The sequence below is a fragment of the Pteropus alecto genome, unplaced genomic scaffold, assembly GCF_000325575.1.
Source record: "Pteropus alecto unplaced genomic scaffold, ASM32557v1 scaffold5, whole genome shotgun sequence".
In the NCBI taxonomy this organism is placed as follows: Eukaryota; Metazoa; Chordata; class Mammalia; order Chiroptera; family Pteropodidae; genus Pteropus; species Pteropus alecto.
This window is the reverse complement of record NW_006441953.1, coordinates 32,864,662-32,882,756: the sequence shown is the minus strand read 5'-3', so window position 1 is coordinate 32,882,756 and position 18,095 is coordinate 32,864,662. Positions and strand designations below refer to the sequence as shown.

The following is an 18,095-nucleotide window of genomic DNA, read 5'->3' as shown; positions in this document are numbered from 1 at the left end:
GGCCCGCCCACTGCCCTCTGGGCCCCTACGCCATGACACAGGCCCTGCTACCAGAATGGCCGTCCCAGGAGGCTCTCCAGAGGGCCCGACACCACCATGACGCCCTCCGGGCCCCCGTCCCAGCTCCCCGCTGTCCCAGAGGCCACAGGTGGGCAGTGCCCTGCAGGCCCCCGCAGCTCGGCAGCCTGCCATCTCGAGCACCACCGGCCCCCACCCCACAGCCCAGAGCAAATCGCTGGGTAGTGACCATTAGTGACACAGGCACCTGCATGGAGCCCATCTCCAAAAAGTCACCCAAATACAAGCTGCCAGTGCAGAGCCTGGCACTTTGTTGAAAGTCCTGTGCAGGGTCCCAGAAGAGAACCACCCCGCCCCCCACCAAGGACCCCCAGGTGGTGGCTCTGCGGTACAGGTGACACGTTCAGGTTCAGCACGACCCCAAAGGGCCCTCTGCTTCTCAGGTGCCCACAGGCTCCTGTCCCACTCGAGGCCCATGATGGGCCACTCGCGATGCCACAGGGCTGAGGACGGGGGCAGCTGCGCCCGGTCCGGGGCCCTCGGCACCTCCCATCTTTCCTCCGTAAATGAAACCGCCGTCCAAGCGGCGCCCGAGTGGGCCCGCACCAGTGACTTTAACTCCCACTGACTGACTGGACCCCAGAATGCTCTGCGGCAGGAGGGAGGCGCCCAGCACACCCGGCCTTGTGCCTGGTGCTGCCCCACACGGACGCGGCTGCCTGCCCCACACGGACACGGCTGCCTGCCCCGGGAGCCCGCCAGGCTCTGAGCCACCCAGCCCTGGGAACACCAGGGCCCCCGGACGACAGCCTGAATTTTAACTTCGGCTCTGCGGGATGTGCCACACCGGGCACTGCTGAATTTTGCCCTGGGGCACAGGGGTGGCCTCAGGGCCACCAGGCCGGCTGTGCAGGGCGGGCCTGGCAGGGTGGGGGCCGGGGGCTGGGCCTCAGGAGGACCCATCTGGGAAACCATGACAGTGGTTTATGCAAATTTTCTCAGGGAAAAAAAAAAATCAAGAAAATTTCTCCAAAGATTACTAATGTTTCCTGTTGCTGTCACAAATGCTCTCCTCTCACCCAAAGCTCCTAGGTCGAAGTCTTTAGCAGAAACCCCTGTTGTTTCGCTGAAACGAGCAAGGAAAAGCAGCAGAGCCGTCCGTCCTGCGCGACGCCAAGGCCAGCGGGCCCGCTTTACACCTGGAGACGGAACTGACACGCAGAGGTCACACATGCAAAGCAAATGCCTTTTATTGAAGCCACAGAATGGATGCTTCCAGGACCGCTGTCCTCACGGCCCGGCCAGAAGCCCCAGGTCCTGCACGCCCTCCTCGGCCAAAGAGCGCCAGCCGGCGGCCCCGCGGCTCGGCCCCGCTCCACTCGGCAGGCAGGAAAACAGGTGGCAGGCCGGCCGGGCAGTGCACGGGATGGCCGCGGCTGCGGAGGGCTCGGGCCTCCGGCGCCCGAGGCCGTGTTCTGAGCAGCTGAACAGTGCGCGGTGCCCATCCCGCACACAGGCGTTCCCCAAGGGACTGACCCGCACCACAGCCTGTGCGCGCTCCTGGCTGACACGGCGCCTTCTGAAAATCCACCTCCAAACAGATGCTTCGACCAGAACTGTAAAAGCCGTGGGAACGCAAAGGACTTCTTTAGGGACGACTGAACCCAAATCACACTGACGTTTGAGATGACACGTCTGCACCCGACGGCCGCTGCCCCCCTCAGTTGTTCTCGATCTGCTCCAGGTCCAGCTCGCTGCGGTCCAGAGGGAAGACGCCCTCCTCCCCGGCACTGTCCCAGTCACTCAGGTCCCCGCTGCTCCCGCCCTCGCCAGCCACCGGCCCCCCAGACGCCCACGGGCCGGGGCTGCTGGGATGGGGCCCGGGACACGTGCTCAGGGAGCTAGAGCCAGAGGTGACAAGACCCGTGAGGCCACGTGGGTCACGTGGGGAGGACACAGCCGTCTTCACTCCAGTGTCATCCTCATCTTCATCTTCGTAATCGAGGGAGCAAAGGCTTTTCGAGTTTTTTAAAGTCTGCAACAGAAAAGACACAGGCTTCAAGCACCCAGGAGGGTTCACGGGCGGGGCGCCCTGCCGGCCCTGGCAGGTCTCCGAGTCACACAAAGCGCCCCCTATGCCCTGAGCCTCAGCCAATGCCTCCCCTCAGGAAGGCCATCTCAGAGCCCTGGGCGTCCACATCCCGGGCCTTTCCCCAGGTGGCCAACAGGCCCTGCCACTGCCTGTCGGGCACCCACGGGAGACCCGTGTCCTGGCCCCACCCGGACCACCGCGCCAGGCCGTGGGTGCCCAAACCCAGAGCAGAGACGCCAGGGACTAGAGCGTGGCGGGTGCTCGGGAAAGGTGGGCCGGGAGGGTCCCAGGTCCAGCTCCAGCTCCCGCTAGGTGAGTCCCGTGTCCCTCACCTGTGTCCGGGGCCCACCTCACCCAGCTCTGCACCCTTCCCTCCCCAGACCCCTCTCCCAGCAGCTCTTCACACACGAACATGCTCGAATCTTTCTCATCTCAAAACACTCGAGGCAGACGCCACACACAGGGCCTCCTCTCCCCCTCAGAACAGCCTCCCCGCTGCGACCGGCTCCCCAGATGGGCCACTGCCACCCCAGGACCCCAGCCAACCTCCCCCGCACCGGTGAAGACAGGGGTCCCCAGGCCTGCTCCCCCAGACCGGAGCTCACCCCTCAGCTGCAGTCAAGGCCCACCTCTCGGTGGCACCTCTCCCTGGCTGTCACACAGGGGCTGAGGCCTGGAAGACCACCCAACCCACCTTTGGGGTGGCTCGTCCCAGGCCGTGTAGCGGGAGTGGGCCCCGGCCACAGCCCCTCATCACAACCAGGGCCATCGCCCCCCACGCCACCCGCAGAGGGCTCCGCACTCCTGGTCCCCACTGCCACGCCTCTGCCGCAGCAGCCTCCCACCTGGCTCTGCCTGTCCAGGTGTCACCTCGGCCTCCGGCCCTGGGTCACACACACCCTGACCCAGTCACATCGCCACCTTGCTCGGACCTTCTACAGGGAGCTTGCTGACCAGGGGTGTGGCAATGCACGTGGTGACACCAGCCACGGAGACGGCCACCCCAATGCCCAGGCTTCAGTTCGGTGCGCACACACGGACACACCTGCGCTAACAACCGCGCAGCCGCCAGCCCCCGACCACCTCCATCTGGAGCACGGGACGCCCCTTCTGGCTGGAAAACTGCCTAGAAACAGTCCCACAGGGCGCCACGGCCAGCCCACGCCCCCGGGGGACGGCGGTGCTCCCGGCCGGCTACGTGGCTCTGCGACAGACGGTGTGGCCTCGTTCCCACCGCTCTGCTTCTTTACTCTAGCAAGTGAGACTCTGAAAAGTAAAACACTAAAGAATCACATCTTTAAAGATCCTCCTGGCCACCCGTTTTGGGCACAAAGTGAGGGTTCACGAGATCATTTCTTCTTTATTCAAATCCACGTGGGTTTGGCACGGCCGGGCCTAAGGACAGGGCTGTGCCCGCCGCCTGCTGGAAGAGCCCAGGCAGACCCGTGGCCCCGCGGGCCGCCCCATCACTCCGCGGGCTGCGGCCACCACCTGGGTCCACATGTGGATGGCGATGAGCCCACAGCACAGAGGGCCCAGCTCCGCACACGCGGGCTAACAGGGCGTTGCGTGTCCTTTCTTAACCACTGCCTGTGATGTCTCCTTGTGATTCGCACAAGTCGAACCTTCTAAGCCAACGGCGGTCACCTGACAGGTGAGGGCAGAACCACTGAGGACAGGTCACCTACAGACCACGGCTGTGTGGCCTGTGTGTGACAACAGCAGGCTCAGGCCGTCTGTGAAGGACAGAGCCGCGCCGGGAAGCGCGCACGCAGAGCCCCAACCTGCAAACGCGGCCCCCCACGGACACGCGCCTCCCGCCGCAGGAAGCTACGATGACCTGCCCTGGGGCCCAACCTGACATGGTGGCCCCTGTCACTGGACACTACTGGCTTCTGCTACCGTCTCTCTGGTTTGATAATAACCTGCATGTAAGCAGATGAATGGGAAATTTTTCCAAAATCAAAGATCAAGACTTGAGTTCTTAATGGTAGAGGATCTTTCAACTCGTGTGCAAACGGCTGTCCCATGGGATGCTGGGTAAGAGCACCGCTGACCATCCCCACCACCCGAAGCCAAGTTAACACAGAGACACCTGAGCCAGCAGATCCTGAAAACACTACGCAAACCCTCCCATGAGCCACCCTGAGTCCCCTCCAACAGTGTCCAGGCCTGGCCGGCCGCCTGCATCCGCCTCTAGCCAAGGCGTCCACTCTCTCCCACGAGCTGCACAGCCTGCTCTCAAGGAGCACAGCTTCGGCCGGTTCCGAGACCATGCGAGAGGCTCGCGCAGCATCTGTGCTCGACCGGAGCTGGCCAGCTGCCATCAGCAGCCGCTCCCAAAGGCCAGGGCTGAGCAGGAGCCCAGAGCGGGGCCCCCAACTGCCCACGAGCACCCGCCATCCAGCACACGTGTGCACTTGACCAACAGGGCTCCAGATCCACCGGCCATAAGCGGCTCCATGGAGCCGGCCTGGCTGACCCCAGAGCACCTTCCTCGCCCAGCCAAAGGGAGAGGGCCAGGCCAGAGAGGCCTGAAGGGCTCGGTGGGTCCACCCTGCAGTGAGACAGAGATGGCCAGAGGTGAGGGCACCTGTGTGCATCCAGTGGACTCACATGCGGGCAGATACACCAAGACCCTCCCAGGTCCTCCCTGCCTCCTGCAGGAAGGCCAACGGCCCCGCCGGGCCCCCTCCTGAAGCCTGGCTCCCCCCCCGTGTCACTGGATGACGGAGGAGCGAGGCGGTGCCTGGCACCCCTCACACGCACATGCTTCCAGGGCCACCTCGCTGCAGCAGGAGACTGGGCTCCCGCAACACCCCGCTGGCTGCGCCTCCCAGAAAGAAGGTGGAGAAGACAAGTGGGAGGTGTGACCGTGGCGGACGCTCCCGCGGCCCTTTCTGCTGAGCCGTTTCTGCCCAGAGGGAGGAGGAACCCGCAGCCGGCATTCCGTTCCGGAAAGTCCCCGAGCCGGCCTTGGCCTTGGCACGGAGGGCGGGGGCCGCGGACCGACAGCTCTGGGCTCCTGACAGCCGTGTGCCCGCGGGCCTGCCCTCCGTTAACTAGCACGGGAGCCCCCGAACGCAGTCGGCACTGACCAGGAACTGCCTGCCGCCTGAGAGACTCCTCGCGGCCCCCTCCCACCCCAGCGTGCCCCTGCGGTCACAGAGGCCGGGGCCCAGAGCCCAGGCCACCCGCTCCCCGCCAGCCCCACCTCCGGCTGCAGCCTGATCCCACACGTGGGTGCAGGAGACGAGCAGGACAGGGTCTCCCTCCTCCGCGGTCCAGGTGGCCACGGAAAGGCCGCAACCTGTCCGACCCCAGCCTGACCCCTCTCGGGAGCCAAGGTCCTCTTTTACGTCACAACTGTCGCGTTCACCCAACCACATGACGACTCTGGGATGACACGCCCAGAGTCAGGTGGCTCTCAGGACAGCCGTGTCCACCATAACAGGTCAGGACATCCCTCTGTCCACCCAGCGCCCCCGCCAGGAAGTCTGGGCTTGGGGGCCCTGCCCAGCCACGGGGAGGACGCTTCAGAAAACCCAGCATTCAAGAAAGGCAAGGTGACAGTGATGTCCAGGGCCACACTGCTGTGGAAGGCCTGGTTCCGTCTGGGTTCTGACCGTGGAGAGCCGCCCCAGGCCATGCTCTGGAGCCACACGCCCCACGTGGCCCACACCCGCACCCCCTCCATCCTCACCCCAGCAGGCCCCATTTTCGCTTCCTCAGCCCCCTCCCCCCACAGCAGGTCCCCAGGAAACGAGATCGTGCCGCACGCCTGGGCTCCGTCTTGCTCCCCACGATGGCCCTGCAGTGACGGTGCGGTGATGTCGCGGTGACGTCGCGGTGACGTCGCCCTCCAGACACATGGAGGTGCCGCACTCTGGGCTGTGTCTTCCCTCTAGCTCTGCTCGGAACGGCACGAGCAGAAAACAGGGTGGAAGAGACTGGTGGGCCCGCCCGCCTTCAGTCTGGCCCACACCCCAAAACACAGCACACGCTGTCCCCAAAGAGGTGTCAGCAGAGGCCGTGGCAAAGACCCCAAGGAGAAGTCTGGATCAGAGCGGAGCTGGCTCAGCCCTGGATGGCCTAGGACGGCCCCCACATCCCAAACTGTCACCCAAAGAGCAGCTCAGGGCCCTGCTCCCCGCTGCGCCCCCTGCAAGCCAGACCCAGACCCAGGGCCAGCGTGGACGGAAGGGGGCGAGGAGCGGGCAGCGGGCGGGAGGCGTGGCCGCAGTGCTGCTGCTGGCGACGCTCTGGCCTCGGACTCGCTGAGTCCGCAGTACGCCCCTGAAGCTGCGCAGAGAACACAGCCCCGTGCCAGCCAGCCTGTCCCCAGACCCACCCACGGGGAGGAGCGGCGTTGAGAGGTCTGCACGGGACGCAGGAGGAAGCCTCACCCGCGTCATCTTCAGAAAGTCCAGGGACGGGCGCGGCCACCGAGCGTCCCCCTCTCGCCGGCGCTTGAGCCGGCCCCTCCTCCCGGGGAGCACGCAGGGCTGCGAGCGGCTCCGGGGCAGGCCCAGCCGCCGGCCCGGTTCGGGCGTGCAGGGAGGGCTGCCCACGTCCGCCAGGTGCTCCTGCGACAGGGACAGGCGGCGACGTGAGGACAGTGCACAGGGACCAGCAGGACACCAGGGCGGGCCCGTGCCACCCCTGCTGCCATCCGCAAAGCCACTGCTGGCAGAGGCAGGCCGGGGAGCTGGGGGTGGGGTGGGGCTGGCCTCGGGGAAGGCCCCGCCTGGCGACTCGGTGCTCCCCAGCAGGCTGGGGCCCGGGCCCCCCTGCAGCGTGGCGCTCCCGCCACTGTGACACCGTCTCTTGGAGACCGGAGTCCAGACCTTGGAGCCGCCAGGGCGCCACGGGGACCGGCAGCGGGCCAGCTCGTCTGGCTCGGATAGGGACCGGCAGTGTCGCTTGGTGGGTGGTGCCAGGGGCGGCCCCGAACTCTCCCTGAGGTCCACGGAGCTGACCGCACCGAGGCCCCCGCTTGGCCCGCAGGGGCCTGGAGGGAAGGGGAGAGCAGGGCCCGTGGCCACCTGGCTTCCGACAGGCTGTCCTCCACTTAAGACCGTCCAAGGGCGCCTGTCTCCTGGGGAAACAGGAAGGAGAGACAGGTGAGCAGCAGGCACGCATACCCCCCTCCACGCCATGGGGAACAGGAAGGAGACAGGTAAGGAGACAGGTGAGCAGCAGGCACGCAGACCCCCCGCCACGCCATGGGGAACAGGAAGGAGACAGGTAAGGAGACAGGTGAGCAGCAGGCACGCAGACCCCCCGCCACACCTCGCACCCGCCAGCCTCAGGGCAGGGCCACGCCGCCAACGGACACACAGCCATGGGTCCCAGGGGCACTGAGGAACCGAGTACATTGGGTGTGGGGCGTCCCCACCACCGTGGGTGCCAGCCCCTCCTGCCTGCCCGGCCGCTCGGTCGTGCCATCCCGCACTTCTTCAAGGGTGTGGTCAGAGGGCAAGGGGAGGGCCCCGCAGCCAGTAGCCCCAGGGGCTCTGGGCAGGGACGGGCCACGGGCTGGGCGCCGGGCCACCTCCTACTTCCATCGGTCCTCGGGGCATCTGGGAAAAACCTGCACGTGAGGAGTCTGGGGTGCCACCTAACACGAGATCGCCGCCAACGGCCGTGGTGACCGGAGGGAAGGCAGGCCTCAACTCACCTACAAGTCACACAGCCAACACGCTTCACTGTGACCACTGACACCGAGCCCAGGCTTGTCAGAAGCACACGTGCCATCGAGCTTCTCACACTCGAACACTCACACCCACATACTCTGTGTACCCTCATTTTCACACTCACGCTCTGCTCACTCGTACTAGCTTACACACATTCACACTCAGTCATGCTTGCACACAGGCACTCGTGCACCTGTACACTGATGCTCATGTGGTCATTCACACTCATTCACACTCGCATGTACACACACACGCGGGGCGGCTGGGCCACCTGCCCCATTCAGGTCACAGGGCACGTGTGGAGGCCGTGCCCTGGAGGGGGTGAGCCAGTCCCACACACTACCGGGCATGACCGTCCCCGACACACACCGCTGGCCCAGCATGTGCCACACGATAGCTGCAGCAAACGCCGCGTGCCTCGCCTGTCCTGGCCACAGGATCCCGGGGGGCAGCCTTTCCCTAAGAGCGTCAGCCCCAGGTCCCGCGGGCCTGGCCTCCCAGACTGGCATGGGGAGAGGCCGCGCGCGCCGACCTTCTCGGCGTAGACCGTAGACCGCTGTTCGTGGCTTTGGCTCCAGACGTCAGTCTCCCGCTCGATGCAGCTCCCGGCCCAGGAGCGCGGCCCAGCCCCGCTCACAGCCTGCGGCCACCGCAGCCCAGGAAAACCCGCCGGGCTTACAAACACTTACCATGGGTCTCAAGAGGGAACAGACAGCCACTTTTGCTCAGTTTCTCAGCAGAATACTGAAAGTGATGAGAAAGAAGTTCCACGTGAGACTTCAGAACAGGACTAAGAACCAGGCCTGTTTCCATCGCCGCGATAAACCCCTTCCCAACACTGTCTTCTTGGTGACTGAAGAGCAAATCAGTGACCCATGGAATACACCTTTTTCTTAAGGTCTTAAAAGCCCAACAACATTGAACTGAGTAAAGGGAACACTGAGCCACGAGCCTGCGCCTGGAGCGGGCCAGCCCTCCGTCCACCGCCAGCAGCTGCGGCCATGCCGTGGACGGCGGCCTACAGAGAAGGCGCTGCCCCTCTGGGACAAAACTGTCTCTTTTAGCCGTGGCTGCCAGTGACGTCAGGGCCTGCTCGGTGAGCTCCAGGACCTGGCTCGGGCATGGCACCCTGGGGGACTAAGCCCCACCAGAACCCAGAGGCCACATGCAGGAGGTGCGTGTCCTGCCGAGGTCACGCAGCTGTCACTAACCAACTGGCCACTGCGAGACCCCTAGAAACTGGGCAAGACCCCCCATGCTGTGAGGACACGGAGCCCCTGGGAGACGCTGCCACGCATGCAGCAGCCTTTCTACTCAAGAGAAGCGGGGCACGTGACCACGAAGACTGGCGCGTGCGAGCAGCGAGCAGCAGCATCCTCAGCCAGAGACTGGAGACCACCCGTCGTCCTCCGACGGGGCGGCCGCCTATGCGCACCGGCGCCTTTAAAACCCAGATTCGAAAACCCGCGGGGACCAGGGGCTACTGCACAGGACAGCATCGCGCGTTCCGATCAGCAACGTGCAGAGCGAGCTGGGGAGGGGGACACGTGAAGACACATCTCTTAGAGACACGCACTGAAACGTCTACCGAGGACAGACGCCTAGCGGGTGCTGCGAAGCAGCAGGACGGGCTGGGCCAGGGCGCACGGCACAGGGCTGGGCCGGCGGAGCCGCGCTGGCCCGGTGCGTGGGGGCTGCGGCGTTTCTAACTCCCCACTCGCGCCCACATTTAGACGTAGCCACGAAAATACTATTTTAAGTTGCCTTTGAAAACTTCGGTTTCTATTTTTATACAACAAATTGGCTTTTCAACTGATTTGTTTCAGTGGATGTTAAAAGGAACCCGTGTTGAGCCATTTGCCAGTAACGGAAAGAGCTGGTCTCATGTACGAGTGTCACTGACCACCAGAGACAGGGTTCCAGAGTTCTCCCAGAGCTGAGCAACTGTCCTAATTGTAAAGGGTATCAAAGAACCACGTAAACTAAAAGTCAAAAATCAAATGGGCGATACAGACGGCAGAGACTTCTTTCTCAAAAAGATGTGACAATTTGCGTATTTCACTGCACGCAAATTATCTCATTTTTTAAAAAGTGGATGTTAGAAAAAGCAGGTGCTAGAAACAAAGTCCATGGACCAAGTCTACGAAACCACACAGATGCATCAGCGGCGCCCGCTGGGGAGCTGGTGAGACGCATCTGGTGATAAGGGGACCTTTTTCCAAACTATTCACGTCCTGCACGGACAGACCACGAGGCAGACACACGAAGCAAAGAGATTTGTGTGACGTGGGAAGAATTATGCATAGGACTTTTCTTGTCACCTCTTGTCTTTACAGGGAAAATCTGCTTGTCCCTCTCCCCTGCGGAATGTCACCTGACCGGCAGTGGGGAGGGGCAGGGCCCGGCCTCCCCCAGGCCATTGTCCTCTCCTCAACACACACCAGAACTATGCTTCAAACATCTGAACGGCTCCTCTTAACACTGAAAATACTAAAACTGGGGTAAAGGAAAAGTCTGTTCTCCCATTTCAGGAAGAAAAAAGTACTATGAAATAGGCCTTAAAAAAGTCAAGTCTTGAAAAAAAAACCAGTCAACAGCAACAGCACTCAAAAATTGACCTGCGGGGCCAGCAGAGGCTGGAGAGAGCAGCTGGCCCTGGGCCCCTGGCGACACTCACTGGGCCTGCTGCTCAGGGTGCTCTCGAGCGGCCGCTGACAACTGGCCACACGGCCTGCTCTCCAACACGGGGACAAGGCGTTCCCTCAACAGGATGAGAACGACAGCTGGCGCTGAGACTCAGGCCACCTAGGTGGCTCCCAGGGGACCCTGCAGGCACGGTCCTCAGCCCATCTTCCTGGAAAAGCCACCTGGCACCTGGCTGCCGGCTCCCTGCACGTGGCGTCCGCTGACGCACGTGCGGCGTATGCCTTTGGTCTTGGTTAGAGTCTCGTTTCATGGGAAGCGAAGACGGGAGCCTGGGCATGGCGTGTGCGCCGCAGGAGCCCCCTCGGGGCAGGCTCAGGGCACCGGGCCAGGTGGGCGGCACTCTGCAAAGGCCCCGCCAGCCCCCCGGCCACCCTGGGCAGTGGACACCACGGCCCAGCACCTGTGCGCAGCCACACCCCACGCCAGGCACCCCCACTCTGTGGCACTGACCCTGAGACCCGCCGCCCTCTCATCGCGAAGGCCCGGGGCGGAGACAGGACTGCTCAGGCTCAGCCCCACACCCACAGGGGCCGGATACCCAGCCACCTCCTCTGGACCTAAGCTAACCAAGCCAGGGGTGATGTCCTGAAATTCACATTAACACGACCCTAAAAAATAGCCCCCCTTACCCGAAGCTGAAACCCAGAAACCAACGGACGGGGACAGATTCAAGACAGGCTCTCGGGGGCGGGCGTGCAGCTGCCGCATTAGGGCGCTGGCCGCCAGGCGTGCCAGCTCGCAGGCTGCGCACCGAGGGTTTGCACACGCTCCGCACAGGTCAGACTCCCATTAAAACTCGTCACTGATGCCGAACACGCACCACTACGGCGCGGACGGGCTCTGGGGCTGCGCGCCGGGTGTGGGGCAGTGCGCCCGAGGCCTCTGGCTCACCCGGCCGGCGTCACAGCTGCTGCGGGCCAGGTCGTCCAGGCTCTGGTTCTGCAGCTTCTCGGTGATGAGTGTGACCATGGTCGGGGCCGTGCCCTCCGTCCGCACCGGCGGGCACTGGGGCTCCGGCACGTTGGGCTCAGCGGGCCCAGGCGTCGCTGGGTGCGCGTGGACGCTCACTGCACTTCCGTCTCACAGATGAGCGATCCATCGCCAAAGGCTCTTCCCAGCTTCACGTCTGTGTTTTGGCAAAGAGACATCATCACCTGTGACTCGCGTAAAGCCAGTCAGAGTTTGTTCCGTGCTGAGAACCAGCTGCGCAAAGTGCTCCTGCCCGCTCCACCCGACAAAGCCCACCCCCCCAAAAGGACCACACACATTCTCTCCCGGAAAACGCAATAAAAGCGGTGTTCTGGTTTAAGGATGGTGGGCTGAACACACCTGAGAACCCACTCCTCCCAAAGCCCCAGCCACAAGGACAGCCACCCCCACCTCCGCTCCAAAGACAAGAACGCAGGACAGGAGGCACGGCGACGACATGTGAGAGCTAGAAAGCTGCTGGAAAGCCGAGTCTAAGCCATCAGTGCAGAGACCCAAGAAACACCCCACCTGTGACCTGCTGGATGCCCCCCCGACCACTGACCACCGCCCGAACACTCCCCTAACTGCTGACCACACCAGAATGCCCACCTCGCCACTGACCCCTGCCCAAAGCAGTTAAACGCCCCTCCCCCACTCCACCCAACTGAAGCTCTGGGGCGGGGCGGGGGCAGGGCGGGGGCCTGGCGGTGATGCAGGAGATCCGCTCCAGCTCCAGCGCTGAGCCCCTGGCACCAGGAGCGGGAGCTCAGGCCACACCCCGGCAGAACGCAGGAGCCTGCGCAGGGGCCTGGCTCCGTGGACAGTGACAGGGAGAGAGCCACACTCATCACCCACCAGCCGCCAACCCTTCTTGGTGGCAGACTGCTGAGTGTGAGCAGCTGCCGAGGGAGCCAGACGGAGCCAGACAGAAAGACCCCAGCGACCTGGGGCAGACAGACGGGAGAGGGCGACACCTTGACAGTGCCATCACCCCCGCCTTCAGAGAGACAAGGCGCCATGCCATGCCCACGATGGCAGAACAGAAAACCAGTGAGAAGAGCATTTAGAGAAAAAGACAAGCACACTCAGAAACTGAAGCACCAGAGCAGTGACGCCACCGCCAGCATCTCTGGAACTCGGGCTCCTAACCGCCGCCAGGCCTCGCGGCTCCCCCTTCCCAGGGGCCTCCTGGGCCCGGCAGGCCATAGACGGGGTGAGGGCCAGATGGGCCCCAGGCTCCACCTCAAACCAACTCGGTCACCCTCTGGGCCAGCATCACTCATCACGTCGCCCCAGACCTCAGGGTGTCTGAGGAGCATGACCTGCCCACGGGGGCAGCAGCCCACACGCCCCGGCGGGGCCGCCAGGAACACAGGGGCCCCTCTCTCGTGAGACCTGCTAGCAAAACACACCAGCTGGTCTCAGGAGAAACCGTGGAACGTTTCCGGGGACACCGAGATGTCAACAAACTAAACACTCACTGCTTATTCTTACACCCGCACGTGTGCACACTCTTAAATCAACTGACACTCTCAACGTGGCTTTAAACCCCAGGCCCAGAGCCAGCTGCTCACGGGGCGAACGCAGGCCTCCGGCAAGCATGACGACAGACAGACGTGCCACCATCGCACAGCACGTGTGCACACGCTGAGGCCACAAGACAGCGGGAGCGTGTGGACGGGGCTCACCGAGCCCAGGGGACCCAGATGTCACGAGCCACACTCGGGCTCACTGCAGGAGAGGCACGCACCGTCAGCACCGTCCACGATACTCACATCCTAGCCACGCGCGCCTAGCACCTGGCGGCCTGGCACGGACAGCTCTCTGGGCAGGGACAGCCACCTTCTGCAGCACGGCCGGGGATCCCGAGGCCTAAAGAGGGCCAGCCCATTCTCCAGAGGGATGTGTCTCTACACAAGGAGTGGCTGCACTCGAATGTGTTTGGCACCGGGGAGCAGAGTCAGAGCCAGACACAGCACGCTTACACCGCGGGCCCCGTCACCTGGGCAGGACCAGGTGGGCCCCAGAATGGCATCTGCCACTTGGCCAGTTTTTGCTGCCACTCCACGTAAATCGTCCCTGGGCCCCAGCCTAACCTGGCACCTCCCTCGCAGGACGCCCCTTCAGGCCAGCCAGCTTTGCTGTGACCCCACCAGCCCATGACAGCCACAGAACTGGCCTCTGACGCAGGGCCGAGGGGCGGCTTTCTCCTCTGCCCACAGTGCCCACCCCTTGGGGGCCTCTCAAATCCCCGTCAAAGACTCTTGGTGGCACACAGCACGCACGAACCCTAGCATAGTTACAGCGCCACCACAAAACTTGAAAAATGATAAAATTAAAAAATAAAATTAAAAAAATTTAAATTAAAAAAGAAAAAAATGGTAAAATGACTAGCATTTTACTTTATAAACAGGCCACACACATCCTTGGAGAGATGGCTGGTTTCCGGGGCTCGGGCAGGGCAAGGGCAAGACGAGGCTGGAGCACCCCACACTAGGACACACGTGGGGAATGCTGACAGGCCTCCGGGCAGCCCGCCGGTAGGGAGGGGCAGGGGGTGTGTGCCTGGAACAAAACAAGAATCCGCGAATCCACGTGGCCCCAAATAAATGAAAAGTAAGGAGATGGGCAGGGGAAGCTCCACGTCTCAGGGAGTGACCCCTGAGAAATTGAGGGGGAAGGTCACCATCTAACGAACACTCCGCGATGATTCAGGCAGGACTCATTAAGCACTGCTAACGTCGGTGGGAAAACCTGCCGAGGAACAGGACATTTCCATGGTCTCAAAGAATCTCCTGCAAGACACAGGTTAATCACAAAGGGGAAACAACCACTCTATGCCAGGGTCCCCAACCCCTACTGGGCCACAGACCAGGACCACCTGTGGCCTGTGAGGAACCAGGCCGTCCAGCAGGAGGTGAACGGCAGGCAAGGGACTGAAGTGTCATCTGTGCCTGCAGCTGCTCCCCAGCACGAGAATCGCCACCTCAGATCATCAGGCACTAGATTCTCATAAGTGCACCGGTCCCTGGGGCTACAAAGGCCGGGGACCGCTGCTCTCTGCAGAAGCCTGCAGAGCGTGGCTCCGTAGTGCAGCGGTGAGCACGTCTGCGTGACACGCAGAAGGCCCTGGGTTCGCGCCCCAGTGGAGCCATGGTCCATGGTCTACGGCCACGCCACCCTGAACAAGCCCGATGTCTGACTTCGGAAGCTGAGCAGGGTCGGGCCTGGTTAGTACTTGGATGGGAGACCACCTAGGAAGACCAGGTGCTGTAGGTGTAAATAATAAAATTTTTTTTAAAAAGCCTGGCAGACACCGACTCGAGCAAGTGATCAAAGCAGGTACAGCCGGTCACAGGACACACACACCATGCACCGTGCTGGGCAGGACACGGCGTCCTGCCTGCACCCCACAAATGCCCGGCCTGACTTGAATCATGAGGAAACACCCCGTGAACCCGAGCAAAGCGAGCCTCACGACGGGCCCGTGTCCTCCGGGAGCGCGCGGTCGCGATGGAGAGGCAGACGCCAACGTGACGACTAAGGCAACACCGACCCGAGCTCAGGAGAAGGGCTGACTCCGGGGGGCCGTCCCGAAACCTGAGCGAGCACCAGGCTCAGACGCCAGCACCGCGCCACACCACGTGTCCTGCGGACCCCCGCGCTCCACACATCCTCTGTGAACACTGGGGACCGACGAGCCCCACACGGGCTTGGCCAACTCCAACGTGGAATGGTCATCCTGTGACGAGTCACAGTTTTAAGAAATAAAGCAGAGCGTGCTCAGTGTAAACGTGACCTCGGTCACACGGTGCTACGCAGAGCGCCAGTCACGGCCACAGCAGCAGACGCACATGAGGCGAGCACAGCCGTGGAGGACATCCCAGGTGGCCACCGCAGTGCCCTTCCAGGAGCCAAGATGGGGATCGGGTGCCGGGCAGGAGAGAAGGGACCCCAGCGTGTGACATCTCAACCTCCGAGGAGCAGGACACCTTACTCGGGTGTTCTAACACACACGTTCGAATCCCAGCACGCTGGCTTCCGGTGCCACCATCGCAAGGTGCCCCATGCGGGGGCGTGAAACAGAAATCTGTCCCCACAGCACTGCAGGCCACAAGTCAGGAGTCGAGGTGTCGGCCAGTGGTCCCCTCTGGGGGCCTCTTCCGGTCTGCACCCTCACAGGGCCTTCTCTCTGGGTGTCAACCCTAATCCAGAGTGACCTCACCTTAATTTATATCTTAATTACATCTGCAAAGACTCTCTTCCCAAACAAAGTTATGTTCACAGGTCTTGGGGGTTAGGACTTGACCCTGTCTTTTAGGGAGGACACAATTCAATCCACAATGCGGAGCCAGGTTCCCTTCATAAGAAACCAAACAATCAGGAGGGACTGTCATGGTCACAGAGCATTAGGCACAGGGCGTCCGTCCTCCACAGTCAGCTGACGAGGCTGCGAGGGGCAGCTCAGCGCCCAGGGGGAGCGCGGGCTCGCGTAAGCAAGCTGAAACAGGGCCGGCTGGGGGCAGGTGCCAGGAAGGACGCAGGACCCCATCAGCGGCAGAGCGGCCTGTAGGGGGCACTCAGGGAAGCCCTTCTGAGGGGCTGGCAGCTGAGCGGGCAGTGCCAGAAGCGGGGCAGAGCAGGGCATCCGGTGCTGAGGTGGACGCAGGGGCCAGGTGTGGGCAGGCTGGACAACAGGCGCGGGAAGAGAGGGCGCCCTACCCTTGCCGCCCGCTGGCCTGGGAGAGGCGAGGGCAGGAAGCAGGGCCTGCACACTGCACAGGACCCCAGTGACGCTGAGCTTGTGGGCGCCTCCGGAAGCACGGCCGACCTCCCACGTCCCCCCCGTGGCTCTGGCACTTCGGTCCTTCACTCCCACGCACACATAGCAGGGCGTCACTTGGGCCCAGGGGACACCCTCTCCTGCGCGTCCAGTGAACTCAGACCAGAGGAGGCACGGTTAACAGCCTCGTGTCTACTCTCCCTCCAATGAGAAGTTCAAAGCCACCTGCCTCGCCTCCAAATGTACGGGTCCTTCGACCAAAGCACAGACTCAGCTGACAACTCGCAGGGTCCCCCTCTGCCCCTCTGGCCCGCTCCTCCACCACCGCGCCCCGCTCAGGCGCCGCTCTGTGAACCCGGGCAGCGTGGCAGTCTAAACTGTCCCTTCCCGTCCTCTAGGCACCCCAACCAGCCTCGGCAGGGAGTAACCACAGAGCCCCACCTCAGAAACGCCAGCCCCAGAGCCCTCCGGGGCCTGGGCTGCAGGGGGACGGGCCCTTGCCACAGAACTCACCGCGACCAGCAGGACCAGGGCCTCTGAACTGGTGCTCTGGCCGCCGGTGCTGGCGTCCCCAAGGACACCGGTGGCTCTGCTCTTCCTTTCGTTTGAGTCAGTGCAGCTTTTGTAAAGCCACGAGTGCATGTCCTGAGCGGTCCTCCCAGAAGACCACCCACCTGCCCGGGCTCAGATGGGACCCAAAGTCTGGGGCCAAGGTGTCGGCGGCCCAGGCCCCCTCTGAAAGCACCGGCGGGGCAGGGGGGGCGCAGTTCCAGGCCCTTCCGGCAGCACCTCAGCCTGTGGCAGCATCTCTCCCGTGTCCCCAGGCCACTCTCTGTGTCCATAACTCCCCTTTCCATAAGGACACCAATCATTCGGACTAGGGCCCCCCCCCTGCCCCAGCATGACCTCATCTTAACTATTACAGTGCCAAGGACCTCGTTTCTGGTAAGGTCGCATGCTGAGGTACTGGGGTTAGGACCTCGCGTTTTCAGGGGACACAACTCAGCCTGTGACAAGCCACATGTGCTTCCCATGGCCATGCACTCGGTCTCAGAAAGCAGTGGCGTCGTGTCCCCGCCCCCCGCCCGGGGCCCTCGGCTCCAGGTCTGCGCTGGCCGTTTCTTTACGCCGCACGGGACGCACCGCTGCTCACTGACCGGTCTACTCTCCGCGACGCCACCCCCATGCCACACCTCCCAAGATGGCTGACGAACTGTCATTAAGTCACCACGGACACTATCACGTCACTACAGAGTGTTCCCAGCTAAGCCACACAGTGGTGTCTGTTCCCCAGAGTTAATAATTTCCTCCTTTTTCTCATGTGCAAACTTTGTGCCCAATATAAATTCTTCCCCCAAAATCCCCAAAATCATAGAACTTGACAAACGAGCTTCATTTTGTAAAAACCATCGGGACGCCCTCAGCCCTTCTGCACCTGGCTCCGCAGCCTCCACTCAGGCTGATGTTGTCACCCTGCCCTCATCCTGTGGCTTCCTGAGCAGGGTGCCCTGGGCAGGCGGGTGGGTGACACCCATGTCCCTTCCCCCGGATGCCTGCCGGGCTCGCAGGAACTCCTCCCTCCCCATGCTGGAAGATGTGCCCGGGGCCTTGGGACAGTCGCCCCGGCCTGGAAACCAGCCAGTGGGGCCTCAGGGATTTGCTGGCGTCACTGCCAAGTCCCTCCCCACCTTGCCCCATGCATTCCTGGAGCGGCCGGTGGTCTGACTCTGTGCCCCCAGGCTGGCCCCTGACCCCTGCCACTCTCTCTGCGGCTGCTGCTGAGCACCTTCCAGGACTGGCTCTGACTTCATCGTCCAAGCGTGCCTACGAC

At 62.9% G+C, this 18,095-nt stretch overlaps 1 protein-coding gene, 1 non-coding gene and 1 pseudogene across 4 annotated transcripts in view; 2 read left to right on the top strand and 1 right to left on the bottom strand.

The window, feature by feature from the left end:
- Nucleotides 1-1,246: 1,246 nt before the first annotated feature.
- Nucleotides 1,247-18,095, bottom strand: part of FAM53A (family with sequence similarity 53 member A) — a 20,159-nt gene continuing 3,310 nt past the window's right edge. For 2 of the 3 annotated variants that reach the window (XM_006919043.3, XM_015594935.2), the window contains 4 exons: nt 11,404-11,638; nt 8,496-8,550; nt 6,517-7,208; nt 1,247-2,053 (listed from right to left, as the gene is read on the bottom strand). In XM_006919043.3, the coding sequence (XP_006919105.1) occupies nt 1,739-2,053; nt 6,517-7,208; nt 8,496-8,550; nt 11,404-11,481 (1,140 nt within the window). In that variant the 5' untranslated portion in view covers nt 11,482-11,638 and the 3' untranslated portion in view covers nt 1,247-1,738. The remainder of the gene's footprint in view (nt 2,054-6,516; nt 7,209-8,495; nt 8,551-11,403; nt 11,639-18,095) is intronic. The other variant, XM_015594937.2, reaches the window with a different exon arrangement.
- On the top strand, nt 14,563-14,635 carry TRNAV-GAC. The gene has a single exon. It is a non-coding gene; the product is annotated as a tRNA-Val (tRNA).
- On the top strand, nt 14,645-14,760 carry LOC112485694 (annotated as a pseudogene).